The sequence below is a fragment of the Salmo trutta genome, chromosome 1 (assembly GCF_901001165.1).
Source record: "Salmo trutta chromosome 1, fSalTru1.1, whole genome shotgun sequence".
Lineage (NCBI taxonomy): Eukaryota > Metazoa > Chordata > Actinopteri > Salmoniformes > Salmonidae > Salmo > Salmo trutta.
Window position 1 is genome coordinate 30416614 of NC_042957.1, and position 16683 is coordinate 30433296.

The 16683-nt window shown below is 43.6% G+C and overlaps 1 protein-coding gene across 2 annotated transcripts in view; it reads left to right on the forward strand.

Moving 5' to 3' along the window:
* Positions 1 to 16683, forward strand: part of arhgap18 (Rho GTPase activating protein 18) — a 26140-nt gene continuing 9457 nt past the window's right edge. Inside the window, exons 1-4 of one of the 2 annotated variants that reach the window (XM_029752744.1) lie at positions 1 to 232; positions 8135 to 8331; positions 15427 to 15662; positions 15978 to 16038. In XM_029752744.1, coding sequence (XP_029608604.1) covers positions 114 to 232; positions 8135 to 8331; positions 15427 to 15662; positions 15978 to 16038 — 613 coding nt within the window. In that variant the 5' untranslated portion in view covers positions 1 to 113. The remainder of the gene's footprint in view (positions 233 to 8134; positions 8332 to 15426; positions 15663 to 15977; positions 16039 to 16683) is intronic. The other variant, XM_029752753.1, reaches the window with a different exon arrangement.

Below are 16683 nucleotides of genomic sequence, written 5' to 3' on the forward strand. Positions count from 1 at the left end.
CTCATTGAAAAAGACAACTCCCCTCACACACAGAACAGCTCTCCTATTCCTGGAGGCTGTACATTCAAAGTTAACTGCGAACTTCAACAATAATACGGCATGAGTCGAGCAACATGAGTCGCCAGCAGGACCCCAAGGGAGTCATCTTGACCGGATATATTAGCAATATTGAAGTTTTATCGCCTGCCTCGGGTGTCAATAGTGCCGAAGAGATCGAGTCTTCATCGCTGAGGTGAGCGTATAGTCTGTAATTGACCATAGCCCACACCCTACTGTAAGTAACATTGTAACATTGCCGCTTGAATAGTTAAGAAAAGGTGCAAAGGTCTTCCAGTTGCCCCGCATGTAACCTCTAACAGAAAGAACACTCCGTGTAACGTTAGTCCACAAGTCGCCCCTGACTTGTCCATGTGTTGAAACATTGTTACCATGTTGACACATTGTGTGAAATGAAATAAGTTCTAGACTAAACAAGCAGAGGAAATACAGACGTGCGTATGATAAAACAATAGGTTTTCTGGATTAAACTTTTTATATCATATGTAAATCATAGAAGTAGGATATAAGTGATGTTTCATATGTAGGCTACGCTCCGTCACAGTGCCGAAATTAGACTGTCCAAAACACCTCGTTTTGTTAAGCTAGAGAACTCGAGCGTTAACCCTAACACAACATATATATTCTATTTACACAAACTTTGTTTGTTCTGCACATGTTTAAAGAACTGTAAACACTATCCAATAACAACCCCCACGCATACAGGGCGAGGACACACACATGAAGACAGCACTGGCCAATTGAAACATGATGCTGTTTTTCCAGTTCAAGTGGCCATCTGTAAAAGCCAGTATCTATTATAGGCTGCAGCTACAGTGGAGGAGCCCTGGCGTGTATGCAGGTGCCTCCATTCACCAGCTGGGTCAGAGGGTCCCCAGTGGCCCTACAGAGGGCTGTCCCGGCCAAGGCTGTTTTGGATACTACGTACAGGGGTCTGTCTGTACTACTGTGCCATAGTAGCACCATCCCTATTTGGCATGGTGTGGTAAATGTGGCACCTACATCACTTGTTTGTCTCATGTGCCAGTTCAGTTGGTCTTCCTTCTGCATGGGAACAGAAAGATAACACCAACTGGTTGCATGTTGTGGTCAATGAATGTTGCCCAGTTTGTTGGAATACTAGCCTGCAGTTACAAGTTTAAGTTATAACGAGAGATTTTGCCACCAGCTTACTGAGTAATTTTGGTTTTACTGTGTAAACAAGTTACCGGTGGTACATAGTGGACTACTCGCCACAGAGCTTTTGTTTTCCACTTGTATTATTAGATAACTACTCATTCCGTGGAGGCAAATAGAAAGAACGGAGTACAGCACTTTTAATGAGTTGATAACTAAAACAGTTTGTAAAAAAGAATGTGGTATATAGACGGGTGTGTTGGTTCTTTGTGCCTGCATGTTTTTATTAAGTTTAGGGTGTAGGTATTCACGTTTTGGCCGTAAACATATTCTTTCACTGTATACATGTTTATATAGGAGAGGCATTAATGAATAATTGATCAAGTCTTTTTGTATTCTTTACATAATGTGGTGGGGCAGGTTATACCCAATCAATAAGCTCCGCTGGTAGTGTGTTAGCTGTTTACTCTTGACTAGTTTCTAATGTTCAAAACATTTGAGTAATTTAGCAAACGTTCTTATCTAGAGCGACTGCATACATGTTCATACTGGTCCCCCGTGGGAATCAAACCCACCACCCTGGCTTTTCAAGTGCCATGCTCTACCAACTGAGCCCCAAAACAGCGGGGTTAACAGGTACAAGTCAAGGCCAAGTGAACAGCCGGTGTTATGATTTCCATCGAATCAGGTGAGCCGCTGAGCTTTTTTGTGAGTGAGATATAATATTGACTCGGGGACGACCTACCTTAAAATGCCACCGGCAATGTAAACATTATGATGTTACCACATGGAGTCGGTGCACAAAATCAACACCGGTTATCATCATTGTGTTATTGCTGCTGTTTGTGTTTTTATTGTTTTTCCATTGACACAGCAGCACTCTTTACATTCCCTGTTGTTTCCTGGTGTTGGAAAATGTATTTCCACTTCCAGTAGAGATTATTCTGACTTGTGTTCATTTTGAAATCCGTTATCACTAAACTGCCAACGACGTCTTTTGAACGTCATATGTAATGAACATTCCGACCTAGACATTTCCTAAATAAGTATAATTAACACATTGACGTTTTTAGAATTGTGAATAAATAGACTGACGAACGGTGCAGTCTCTGACGAATACAACAACACTTCTTTTGAACAGGGAAGTGTTTGAAAAGTGTTCTTACCCTTTTTCTTCTATACAGAGGAACATACACTATCTCAAATCCCAGAACCCATCACTGGGGGCTTTCCCATGCAGTCTGTCCAATCCAGCTGGCCCATATGACTACAGAACTTTGGCCTCAGTTCTTTGGAGCTGTCACCATTGTGGATACATTCATCGGGGACCACCGTATCTGCCCCCACATCTTGTACACGTGTTAAACCCAGCCTATTCTCCAGTCAATGACATGTCATTTGAGAGTGTACTCGGGCAGTAAGTATTATACAGGAGATTGGAGGGTCCGACTGAACCCCCAGCAGTAACGTCCCATGAATGTGTCGCTGTGTCACATGTAGTGGATGTTTGGAATGTGCCTTATGAGTTAAGTCAAACTTGATTGCTAGTGCATGTGATTAACAGTAGTGTAATCCCGTTTCCATTGTGGTGCTAAACCATTCATGTTCTGCCGCTATGTATTTTAGACACCTGTTGTCACCACACTTTGCCCCACAGTACCACACTCAGGTTACGGTTTAGTAAGCCTTCGAGATGGTACAGTATACCGATGCCACTGCCCCCTGAACTGCACTGTTAGTTCTTCTGTATGAATGGATCTACATTATAAACTGGGTGGTTCGAGGCCTGAATGCTGATTGGCTGAAACCCAAGGTATATAACACTGTATTTTTACTGTTCTAATTACGTTGGTAACCAGCTTATAATAACAATAAGGCACCTTGGGGGTTTGTGGTATATGGCCAATAAACCACATCTAAGGGTTATATCCAGGCACTCTGCGTTGCGTCGTGCGTATGAACAGCCCTTAGCTGTGGTATATTGGCCATATACCACAACCCCTCGTGCCGTATTGCTTAAGTATACTATGACCCCTCTCCTTTGTGTCTGTATGCAAAATGACCAGGCACTAAACAGCAGAGAAAGACTACGTTGTTTACCTTTTTGTCCTTGAGCACTGGCAGTTTGTCACTCTTGGAGCCAGCAAGATAGCTGACCTTTCCATGTGAATGGGTCTGGCTGTGGGGTAACATTGGTGGTGTGTACATTGCTGGGATACTTGACTTTCCTTCCTTGTTCTCTTGAGTTCAAACCTTGCATGTGCTCCTAATTGGGAATATTGTTTGCATTTCTGTCTTGGGATGGAATGCAAACTAACATTGGAGCACATTCCGCTTTTCTCCTTTATTAGCAGTCTATTCCTCTCTAAACCAAATATTTGTGCTGTGTTTTAGCTTGTTCCCCATAAAGGTTTGAATAAATAGAATGTTTTCCAACCCTCAGATTCTTCCAGAATCGTTCAAACATTGTGGCAATATTATCTAGAAAACAGACAGCGATTGATTTGTGAAAGCATTTCCTCAACAACCTCTCTGAATTTGCAATGGTGTGTTATTTATCCAGGGCCAGAAATGTCAGGTGTTACTGATACCCTGTGTATTTCCTGTGGCTGGGAAGGAGCTGAGGGCTGACTCATTTTACAACCTCCACAGACCTCTGGCCTAACAGGCTTGCTGCTCATTTATATTCTGTCCTGTCTATGACCATGGAGGGTAGTGTGTACGGCCAGTACATCACTGGGGCCACGCTTCCTGCCATCCAGGACCTTTATACCAGGCGGTGTCAGAGGAAGGCCCTAAAAATGGCCAAAGACTCCAGCCACCCTAGTCATAGACGGTTCTCTCTGCTACCGCATGGCAAGTGGTACTGGAGTGCCAAGTCTAGGTCCAAGAGGCTTCTAAACAGCTTCTACCCCAAGCCATAAGACTCCTGAACATCTAACCAAATGGCTACCCGGACTATTTGCATTGTGTGTGCCGCCCGCCCCCCCCCCCCCCCCCCCCCCCCATTTTTACGCTGCTGCTGGTCTCTGTTTATTATCTATGCATAGTCACTTTACCTCTACCTACATGTAACCTCAATTACCTCGACTAACCTGTGCCCCTGCACATTGACTCTGTACCGGTACTAGAGGTCGACCGATTATGATTTTTCAACGCCGATACCGATTTTATTGGAGGACCAAAAAAAGCCAATACCGATTAATCGGCCACATTTTTTATTCTTTTATTTAAATTATTTTTTTATTTGTAATAATGATAAATACTATCAATTTAGCCTCAAATAAATAATGAAACATGTTCAATTTGGTTTAAATAATGCAAAAACAAAGTGTTGGAGAAGAAAGTAAAAGTGCAACATGTGCCATGTAAAAAAGCTAACGTTTAAGTGCCTTGCTCAGAACATGAGAACATATGAAAGCTGGTGGTTCCTTTTAACATGAGTCTTCAATATTCCCAGGTAAGAAGTTTTAGGTTGTAGTTATTATAGGAATTATAGGACTATTTCTCTCTATACCATTTGTATTTCATATACCTTTGACTATTGGATGTTCTTATAGGCACTTTAGTATTGCCAGTGTAACAGTATAGCTTCCGTCCCTCTCCTCGCTCCTACCTGGGCTCGAACCAGGAACACATCGACAACAGCCACCCTCGAAGCAGCGTTACCCATGTAGAGCACGGGGAACAACTACTCCAAGTCTCAGTGCGAGTGACGTTTGAAACGCTATTAGCGCGCACCCGCTAACTAGCTAGCCATTTCACATCGGTTACACCAGCCTAATCTTGGGAGTTGATTGAAGTCTTAAACAGCGCAATGCTTGAAGAATTGCGAAGAGCTGCTGGCAAAACGCACGAAGGTGCTGTTTGAATGAATGCTTACGAGCCTGCTGCTGCCTACCATCGCTCAGTCAGACTGCTCTATTAAATATCAAATCCTAGACTTAATTATAACATAATAACACACAGAAATACGAGCCTTTGGTCATTTAATATGGTCGAATCCGGAAACTATCATTTCGAAAACGAAACGTTTATTATTTCAGTGAAATACGGAACCGTTCCGTATTTTATCTAACGGGTGGCATCCCTAAGTATAAATATTCCTGTTACATTGCACAACCTTCAATGCTATGTCATAATTATGTACAATTCTGGCAAATTAATTACGGCCTTTGTTAGGAATAAATGGACTTCACACAGTCCGCAATGAGCCAGGCGGCCCAAACGGCTGTATATACCCTGACTGCTTGCACGGAACGCTAGAGAAGTGACACAAATTCATGTTAGCAGGCAATATTAACTAAATATGCAGGTTTAAAAATATTGATTTTAAAGAAAGGCATTGATGTTTATGGTTCGATACATTGGTGCAACGACAGTGCTTTTTTTCGCAAATGCGCTTGTTAAATCATCACCCGTTTGTCGAAGTAGGCTGTGATTCGATGAGAAATTAACAGGCACCACATCGATTATATGCAACGCAGGACACGTTAGATAAACTAGTAAAATCACCAACCATGTGTAGTTAACTAGTGATTATGTTAAGATTGATCGTTTTTTATAAAATAAGTTTAATGCTAGCTAGCAACTTACGCGAGGGCAGCAAGAAACCAAGGTAACAGGTAGTCAGCCTGCCATGCAGGCTCCTCGTGGAGTGCAATGTAAGGCAGGTGGTTAGAGCGTTGGACTAGTAACCGGAAGGTTGCAAAAACGAATCCCCGAATCCCCACTGAACAAGGCAGTTAACCCCGTTCCTAGGCCGTCATTGAAAATAAGAATGTGTTCTTAATCGGATTTGCCTAGTTAAATAAAGGCGTAAAGGCCAAAAATACCGATTGCCGATTGTTATGAAAACTTGAAATCGGCCCTAATTAATCGGCCATTCCGATTAATCGGTCAACCTCTAACCGGTACCCCCTGTATATAGCCTCGCTACTGTTGTTTTATTGTTGCTCTTTAATTATTTGTTATTTTTCTATTTTACTTCAGTTCATTTTAGTAAATACTTTAACACTTATTTTTCTTAACTGCACTGTTGGTTAAGGGCTTGTAAGTAAGCATTTCACTGAAAGGTCTACACCTGTTGTATTCGGAGTATGTGACAAATACAATTTGATTTGAACTCTTCACTGCGAGAAATGGACCAGGAAGCCATGAAGAACACTCTGTAGGCTCATAGAGCTGGTATTTAAGCTCATTTGTACTCTTTAGTTTGAGGTTATCACATATTATTTCTGTCACATTGGTTGTGTAAAACAAACCTTTTATCCCTAAGCTAAGGTGTACGTTAGCCTGTGTAGCTCCCTCCAGTAACGAGCACAACCGTTCCTTGATTTTAACTGGCGGCTTTATTCTGTAGTTTTAGTCAGAATTATCACCTTCCCGGAGAAATATAAAGTAAATGAAAATACAGTTAAGCACACTCTTACAACCTTCTTGTCTTACGAGTGACTTATTAGCTTGGTATAACTCTGAAGTGCTTACATACATAAACAGTTTAGCCGGAACTATAACGTATTAGATTAAATACATGAATAAAGGGAAAATACCTAATTGGCTGCTTATTACAGAAGGGAGGAAATCAAAACTTCACACTTAATATTCCTGGCATGAATTCACGCTTCAACCTTAATTATTATAACGTTACCATCCTAACATACACACTTCAACCTTTACGAACTACACCCGATGACATGAACATTTAGCAAACACAGCGCGGGATTGCCTTCACTCCAAAGGTGTGTTGCTACAATAATGATCCCTGTTACAACAGTTATTAGCCACGTAGTTCCGCTTGTCTTATCATTTCCCCCGCATAGCGAACACGTAAACAATTCAAACAAAAAACAACGACATGGATTTACAGGTTAATTGTCAGTTACAGCCTGGCCTGGCTTGACCCAGATTGACTGTGTTTTGTATCAAGTGCGTAAGCAGCAACAGTAATTTGGGAGTGTGGAACCGCTGAGGTTTCATGATTTATTTTTGCCACTCTAGGTGTCCCTTTAAAGGTCAAATGCAGCCGTTTTTAGCTCAATATCAAATCATTTCTGGGTAACAATTAAGTACCTTACTGTGATTGTTATCAACTAAATTGGTCAAAAAGAATCAACAATAGCTTCTTGGCGAAGAGCAATTTCTCAAGCAATAATTTTGCTAGTACTGTCTGTGAGTGGTTTGACTGGGAAGGGGAAAACTCAAAATGACCTATTATTGGCAGAGAGGTTTGGAACTCTCTTATTGGTCTATTAACTAATTTACTGCATGGTGATGTCACCGTGGAAGGCCCAAACTCCCTCGCACCAAAACAGGCTGAAATTTCAGGCAGTCTTTTCAAACAGCTTTTACACTAAAAGGACAGTAATATTCCAACCTCATAGTATTGAAATGGGTATATAAAACACAGGAAAATCAATTTTTTTGACTGCACTGGCCCTTTAAGTGCAACCACCAGAACTATTTGGGGGAGTGTAGCAGCTTTCTGATGCCCATCAGGAGTCCTCTTTGTGCTTTCCCAGGGTTCACTCACACGGAGAAGCCTATCTGGAGCAAGCCAAGCCTTCACCAAGCCCGCAAGCCCACACATGCATTATCCTTAAACTAGTATTTTGGCATTCTGTAAAAGGGTCTAGGCTGTGGCCAGCTAACAGCAGGGGTTGCACAGAACTACGTGCTATAAGTGTGACACAGCCAGAGGAAAGCAGAACTGCTGCACTGACTGACTGAAATTAGTTAACCCTTCACGTTAATGCTAATCCATGTTCTATGTGGAAAATACAACCACATTCTTGTGAAAACACCGCGTTCATAGAGTTCCAATCCTAAAATTAGTACCAGACAGCCACCCAGTTTGTTTACTCATTATTAGTATGGTCTGACTTGTAGTATTTATAATTCACTTTAACCCTAATAAAATGACTGAAATAGTACTCATAATATTCTCTCCTTTGTCCACCAGTCGCAGGACAGGCCACTACAGTGTCCAGAACCGGGCCAAAAATGCACCGGGAAAGCCCCCGTACCACCGCTGTAACTCCCAGGACTCGTTGGACGAGCTGGCCATGGACGACTACTGGACCGAGGTGGAGAACATCACCCTGAGTGGAGAGGGGGACGCAGAGCCACAGGAGGAGGTGCAGCTGAAGGTGCCTGATGGTATGGAGCTCTACTCTATAGCAGGAGTGTCCACTGAAAGTAGAGGACCGTTATGCCCTTTCCTTCACCTTAAGTTGTTGAACAACTGCTTCAGGGTAACATTTTAGACAGAGATTTAAGGTGTAGTACAGTATTCACTATGTACGTTACATGACTAGGGATTTACCTAGATCACTGTCTGAAAGGATTATTTTTTTCTACTATAAACGCAACATGAAGAGTGTTGGTCCCATGTTTCATGAGCTGATTACAGAAATGTTCCATACGCACAACATTTCTCTCAAATTTTGTGTAGAAATTTGTTTATATCACTGTTAGTGAGCATTTACTGCAAGATGGCGCCGGATGGGAGGGCTGCAGTCTTATCGGCTCTTAACCAACCATGCTATTTTGTTTGTTTTTTTGAGTTGTTCGTAACTTATTTTGTACATAATGTTGCTGCTACCGTCTCTTATGACCGAAAATAACTTCTGGACATCAGAACTGGGATTACTGACCTCAAATTGGACGAGGAGTTCTTCTTCAATGAGTCAGACGCAAGGGATATACTACAGACACCTGACCAGGCCCAGATCCCTGTGATTCGCTGGAAAAGGAAACAGGTTTCGCGGAAAAGAGATCAGGATGCCTTGTGAGGATCAGGTGACGGGTGGTTAATCTGCCCTTGCCTTCCGTCCTGCTAGCTAATGTTCAATCGCTGGAAAATAAATGGGACGAACTGAAAGCATGTATATCCTACCAATGGGATATTAAACTAATATCTTATGTTTCATCGAGTCGTGGCTGAACGACAACATTAAGAACATATAGCTGGTGGGTTATACACTCCATCGGCAGGACAGAACAGCAGCCTCTGGTAAGACACGCGGCGGGGGCCTATGCATATTTATAAACAATAGCTGGTGCACGATATCTAAGGAAGTCTCAAGGTTTTGCTCGCCTGAGGTAGTGTGGTCTACAGCTTATCATGAGATAATCTATCTACAGTTGAAGTCGGAAGTTTACATACACCTTAGCCAAATACATTTTAAACTCAGTTTTTCACAATTCCTGACATTTAATCCTAGTTAAAAATTCCCTGTTTTAGGTCAGTTAGGATCACCACTTCATTTTAAGAATGTGAAATGTCAGAATAATAGTAGAGTGATTTATTTCAGCTTTTATTTCTTTCATCACATTCCCAGTGGGTCAGAAGTTTACATACACTATTTGGTAGCATTGCCTTTAAATTGTTTAACTTTGGTCAAACGTTTCGGGTAGACTTCCACAAGCTTCCCACAATAAGTTGGGTGAATTATGGCCCATTCCTTTTGACAGAGCTTGTGTAACTGAGTCAGGTTTGTAGGCCTCCTTGCTCGCACACGCCTTTTCAGTTCTGCCCACAAAGTTTCTATAGGATTGAGGTCAGGGCTTTGTGATGGCCACTCCAATACCTTGACTTTGTTGTCCTTAAGCCATTTTGCCACAACTTTGAAAGTATGCTTGGGGTCATTGTCCATTTGGAAGACCCATTTGCGACCAAGCGTTAACATCCTGACTGATGACTTGAGATGTTGCTTCACTATATCCACATAAGTTTCCTCTCTCATAATGCCATCTATTTTGTGAAGTGCACCAGTCCCTCCTGCAGCAAAGCACCCCCACAACATCATGCTGCCACCCCTGTGCTTCACGGTTGGGATGGTGTTCTTCTGCTTGCAAGTCTCCCCCTTTTTCCTCCAAACATAACAATGGTCATGATGGCCAAATGGTTCTATTTTTGTTTCATCAGACCGAGGACATTCCTCCAAAAAGTACGATCTTTGTCCACATGTGCAGTTGCAAACCGTAGTCTGGCTTTTTTATGGCGGTTTTGGAGCAGTGGCTTCTTCCTTGCTGAGCGGCCTTTCAGGTTATGTCGATATAGGACTCGTTCTACTGTGGATATAGATACTTTTGTACCTGTTTCCTCCAGCATCTTCACAAGGTCTTTTGCTGTTGTTCTGGGATTGATTTGCACTTTTTGCACCAAAGTACGTTCATCTCTAGGAGACAGAACGTGTCTCCTTCCTGAGCGGTATGACGGCTGCGTGGTCGCATGGTGTTTATACTTGCTTATTATTCTTTGTACAGATGGACGTGGTACCTTCAGGCATTTGGAAATTGTTCCCAAGGATAAACCAGACTTGTGGAGGTCTCCAATTTTTTTATGAGGTCTTGGCTGATTTCTTTTGATTTTCCCATGATGTCAACCAAAGCGGCACTGAGTTTGAAGGTAGGCCTTGACATACATCCACAGGTATACCTCTAATTGACTCAAATTATGTCAATTAACCTAAAGCCATGACATAATTTTCTGGAATTTTCCAAGCTGTTTAAAGGCACAGTCAGCTTAGTGTATGTAAACGTTTGACCCACTGGAATTGTGATACAGTGAAATAATCTGTCTGAAAACAATTGTTGGAAAAATGTATTGTGTCATGCACAAAGTAGATGTCCTAACCGACTTGCCAAAACTGTAGTTTGTTAACAAGAAATTTGTGGAGTGGTTGAAAAACAAATTTTAATGACTCCATCATAAGTGTATGTAAACTTCAGACTTCAACTCTACCTTGAGAGTTTTCTCCACTGTATTTTTCGTAGCGGTCTACATACAACCACAGACCGAGGCTTGCACTAAAACCGCACTAAATGAGCTGTATTCTGCCATAAGCGAACAGGAAACGCTCATCCAGAGGCGGCGCGCCTAATGGCCGGGGACTTTGTTGCTTGGAATCTTAAATCAGTTTTACTTAATTTCTATCGGCATGTTAAATGTGCAAACAGAGGGGGAAAAACATTCTAGACTGCCTTTACTCCACACACAGAGATGCATACAAAGCTCTCCCTCTTCCTCCATTTGGCATATCTGACCATAACTCTATCCTCCTGATTCCTGCTTACAAGCAAAAATGAAAGCAGGAAGCACCAGTGACTGTCTGAAAAAAGTGGACAGATGAAGCAGATGCTAAACTACAGGACTGTTTTGCTAGCACAGACTGGAATATGTTCCGGGATTCTTCCGATGGCATTGAGGAGTACACCACATCAGTCACTGGCTTTATCAATAAGTGCATTGAGGACGTCCTCCCCACAGTGGCTGTACGTACATACCCCAACCAGAAGCCATGGATTACAGGCAACATTCGCACTGAGCTAAAGGGTAGAGCTGCCACTTTCAAGGAGTGGGACTCTAACCCGGAAGCTTATAAGAAATTCCGCTATGCCCTCCAACAAACCATCAAACAGGCAACACGTCAATACAGGACTAAGATCGAATCGTACTACACCGGCTCCGACACTCATCGGATGTGGCATGGCTAGCAGTGAAACGAGCCTACCAGATGAGCTAAATAACTTCTATGCTCGCTTCGAGGCAAGTAACACTGAAACATGCATGAAAGCATCAGTTGTTCCGGACGACTGTGTGATCACGCTCTCCGCAGCCGATGTGAGTAAGACCTTATTAAACAGGTCAACATTCACAAGGCCGCTGGGCCAGACGGATTACCAGGACGTGTAGTCCGAGCATGTGCTGACCAACTGGCAAGTGTCTTCACTGACATTCAATCGGTCCCTGACCGAGTCTGTAGTACCAATATGTTTCAAGCAGACCACCATAGTCCATGTGCCCAAGAACACTAAGGTAACCTGCCTAAATGACTACTGACCCGTAGCACTCACGTCTGTAGCCATGAAATGCTTTGAAAGGCTGGTCATGGCTCACATCAACACCATTATCCCAGAAACCCTAGACCCACTCCAATTTTCATACCGCACCAACAGATCCACAGATGATGCAATCTCTATTGCACTCCACACTGCCCTTTCCCACCTGAACAAAAGGAACACCTATGTGAGAATGCTATTCATTGACTACAGCTTAGCGTTCAACACCATAGTGCCCTCAAAGCTCATCACTAAGCTAAGGACCCTGGGACTAAACGCCTCCCTCTGCAATTGGATCTTGGACTTCCTGACGGGCCGCCCCCAGGTGGTGAGGGTAGGTAACACATCAAATCAAAGTTTATTTGCCACGTGCACCGAATACAACAGGTGTAGACCTTACAGTGAAATGCTTACTTACAGGCTCTAACCAATAGTGCAAAAAAGGTGTTAGGTGAACAATAGGTAAGTAAAGAAATAAAACAACAGTAAAAAGACAGGCTATATACAATAGCGAGGCTACTTACAGACACCAGTTAGTCAGGTTGACTGAGGTTGTATGTACATGTAGATATGGTTAAAGTGACTTTGCATATATGATGAACAGAGAGTAGCAGTAGCGTAAAAGAGGGGTTGGCGGGTGGTGGGTGGCGGGACACAATGCAGATAGCCTGGTTAGCCAATGTGCGGGAGCACTGGTTGGTCGGCCCAATTGCGGTAGTATGTACATGAATGTATAGTTAAAGTGACTATGCATATATGATAAACAGAGAGTAGCAGCAGCGTGAAAAGAGGGTTTGGGTGGGGGAACACAATGCAAATAGTCCGGGTAGCCATTTGATTACCTGTTTCAGGAGTCTTATGGCTTGGGGTTAAAAACTGTTGAGAAGACTTTTTGTCCTAGACTTGGCATTCCGGTACCGCTTGCCATGAGGTAGTGGAGAGAACAGTCTGTGGCTGGGGTCTTTGACAATTTTTAGGGCCTTCCTTTGACACCGCCTGGTGTAGAGGTCCTGGATGGCAGGCCGTATGCACTACCCTCTGTAGTGCCTTGCGGTCAGAGGCAGAGCAATTGCCGTACCAGGCAGTGATGCAACCTGTCAGGATGCTCTCAATGTTGCAGCTGTAGAACCTTTTGAGGATCTCAGGAACTATGCCAAATCTTTTTAGTCTCCTGAGGGGGAATAGGCTTTGTTGTGCCCTCTTCACGACTGTCTTGGTGTGTTTGGACCATTCTAGTTTGTTGTTGATGTGGACACCGAGGAATTTGAAGCTCTCAACCTGCTCCACTACAGCCCCGTCGATGCGAATGGGGGCGTGCTCGGTCCTCCTTTTCCTGTAGTCCACAATCACAATCCGCCACGCTGATCCTCAACACTGGGGCCCCTCAGGGGTGCATGCTCAGTCCCCTCCTGTACTCCCTGTTCCCTCATGACTGCACGACCAGGCACGACTCCAACACCAGCATTAAGTTTGCTGATGACACAACAGTGGTAGGCCGTATCACCGACAACGATGAGACATCCTATAGGAAGGAGCTCAGAGACCTGACCTTGTGGTCCCTCAGTGTGATCAAGACAAAGGAGATTATTGTGGACTACAGGAAAAGGAGGACCGAGCATGCCCCAATTCTCATCGATGGGGCTGTAGTGGAGCAGGTTGAGAGCTTCAAGTTCCTTGCTGTCCACATCACCAACAAACTAACATGGTCCATGTACACCAAGACAGTCATGAAGAGGGCACGACAAAACCTATTCCCCCTCAGGAGACTGAAAAGATTTTGCATGGGTCCTCAAAAGGTTTTACAGCTGCACCATCGAGAGCATCCTGACGGGTTGCATCACTGCCTGGTATGGCAACTGCTCGGCCTCTGACCGCAAGGCACTACAGAGGGTAGTGCCTATGGCCCAGTACATCACTGGGGCCAAGCTTCCTGCCACCCAGGACCTCTATACCAGGCGGTGTCAGAGGAAGGCCCTAAAAATTGTCAGTCTCTAGCCACCCTAGTCATAGACTGTTCTCTCTGCTACCACACAGTAAGCGGTACCGGAGCGCCAAGTATAGGTCCATGAGGCTTCTAAACAGCTTCTACCCCCAAGCCATAAGACTCCTGAACAGCTAATCAAATGGCTACCCACACTATTTGCATTGCCCCACCCCCACGCTGCTGCTACTCTCTGTTATTATCTACGCATAGCCACTTTAATAACTCTACCTACATGTACATAATTACCTTGACACCGGTGCCCCCGCACATTGACACATTGACTCAGTACCGGTACTCCCAGTATATAGCTCCTTGCCAAGATGGTCCATGTGGCATATCAAGAAGCTGATTAAACAGCATGATCATTACACAGGTGCACCTTGTGCTGGGGACAATAAAAGGTCACTCTAAAATGTGCAGTTTTGTCACATAACACAATACCATAAATGTGTCAAGTTATGAGAGAGCGTGCAATTTGGATGCTGACTGCAGGAATGTCCACCAGAGCTATTGCCAGGGAATTTAATCTTCATGTCTCTACCATAAGCCGCCTCCTACATTGTTTTAGAGAATTTGGCAGTCTGTCCAACCGGCCTCACATCCGCAGACCAATTGTAACCACGCCAGCCCAGGACCTTCACAACCGGCTTCTTCACAACCGGCTTCTTCACAACCGGCTTCTTCACATCCGGGATCATCTGAAACCAGCCACCCGGACAGCTGATGAAGCTGAGGAGTATTTCTGTCTGTACTAAAGCCCTTTTTGTGGGGGAAAATGAATTCTGATTGGCTGGGCCTGGCCCTCAAGTGGGTGGGCCTAGGCTTAGATTAGGGCCTAATTAATTGAGTGATTTCCTGATATGAACTGTAACTCAGTAAAATTGTTGCATGTTGTGTTTTATATTTTTTGTTCAGTACATACAGTAGAGCTGACTAGGATAGTCTGGTCTGTTGTCCAGACCTTGTTATTTTGCAATACCGCCACATAATGATTTCTTATTGCTTTCATCCACAGAAGACAATAGACTTGCTTGATCCTACAGGATCAGGAAATGCCTATAAAAAGCACTGCAAAAGTGTATTGTTTATTAAGTCGACATTCATTGTTTTGTCTGGAGAACTTAAAGCAGGAACTTCCTTTTGTTTCCGTTCCTTTCTATAACAAGATGGTTGGTGTTAAGGGGTTAGGAGTGAGATCCTTCCCTGTTTCATGTCTTTCTCTATTCCCACACCTCAGTACATAAAAATCACATAATAGTAATTGCACAGTAATAATCTATGAATTACTTGTTTCTTTATTATTCAATAAATGACTGTGTCCTCTCGCTAGTCTTCAGGCCTACACCCATATCTTTTCCATTAACATACTACTGCTCTTTTGGTGCAGCATTAATTCATCCCTAACTCAACTTGCCTGTCTGTAGAGGGGGAACAGGAGGAGGCATGGCTGACGGAGGCGGGGCTGGCCACTCTGTTTGACGAGTCTGCGTCGGACCCCGAGGACATGATGGGGCTGTTGTCCACGCTGACGCGCACCCAGGCCGCCGCCGTGGAGAAACGTGTTGAGAAGCTACAGCAGACCCTCAGGAAGAGGAACAAGCAGCACCAAGTACCTGACGTCAGAGACATCTTCAAACTCCCAGGCACGCCAGAGTCAAAGGTCAGCCTACCACCGGTCCCGTTAACATGCCTGAGATGCCTCGATACGTAAAAAAAAACCAGTGACTTGTTTACCGTAGTTGGTTAATATAATTACTAATCACAATATCTGTTAATGGACACCTGAATGTGAAGTAATACTTAACTGAGTATCTTAATATTATGCAAAAGAAGGTTTTGTACTCCCAATTGGGGCGAAAAATATGACTTTCTACAATATCAGCAGTTACTCTTAGTAGTTTTAATCATTAATTGATAAAAATGACCTATATTGAATTCTGATGAGAGCCTGCTTCTGTTTTGTATTATGTTGCAGGAGGATGAAGCCAAGTCACCAGAGAGAAGTGAAAACAGGAAAAAGGATATTACGACAGATGGCATGTACAACAAGTTCTACTCACTAAATCCTTGTCTGGGCATGTTGGTCTATACCTATAGAAAACATCACTGACTCGCCACAAAAATGAACTGGTATTTCTATCCACTGTGTTGTTTTAATGTGATACTGTAGATTTCCTGAAATGGTTCATGATCACAGGAAGCAGAAGTGAAGATTCTACAGAAGCGCTGTTGAGTTGAGAAGATAACTCAGCAGTACACGCGCACACACACACCCACAGGAAGCAGGGACATTGCCTCTCTTGTCTGTTCGCGCCACCCCTCTGACCTTAACATGAAGGCTGTCAGGAATCCGCTCCCTATCTTCGATTATACACTTGCCTGTTTTCCTATTAGTGGAGATGGCAGGGAGGCACTGCAGTTTTGTGTCAGGGCCAAGGCCTTACATGTCTGTCTGATATGGGTCACAGAGGGCAGACTGGCTCTCTGGCTGTTGACTTCCACAGGACTAGTCATTGTCCCTTAGTTTCCCTTCAGTGGGAAGAACAGTCACCACCACCTAGTTCTAATCTCCCCACTGCTGACTAGACTTTGTCCCGTCTGTGGACTTTCACACATCTAATTCATGAATTGCCTGTGTTATCTCTTGCTGTAGGTCTAGCTTTTAATATGTCCCAATAATA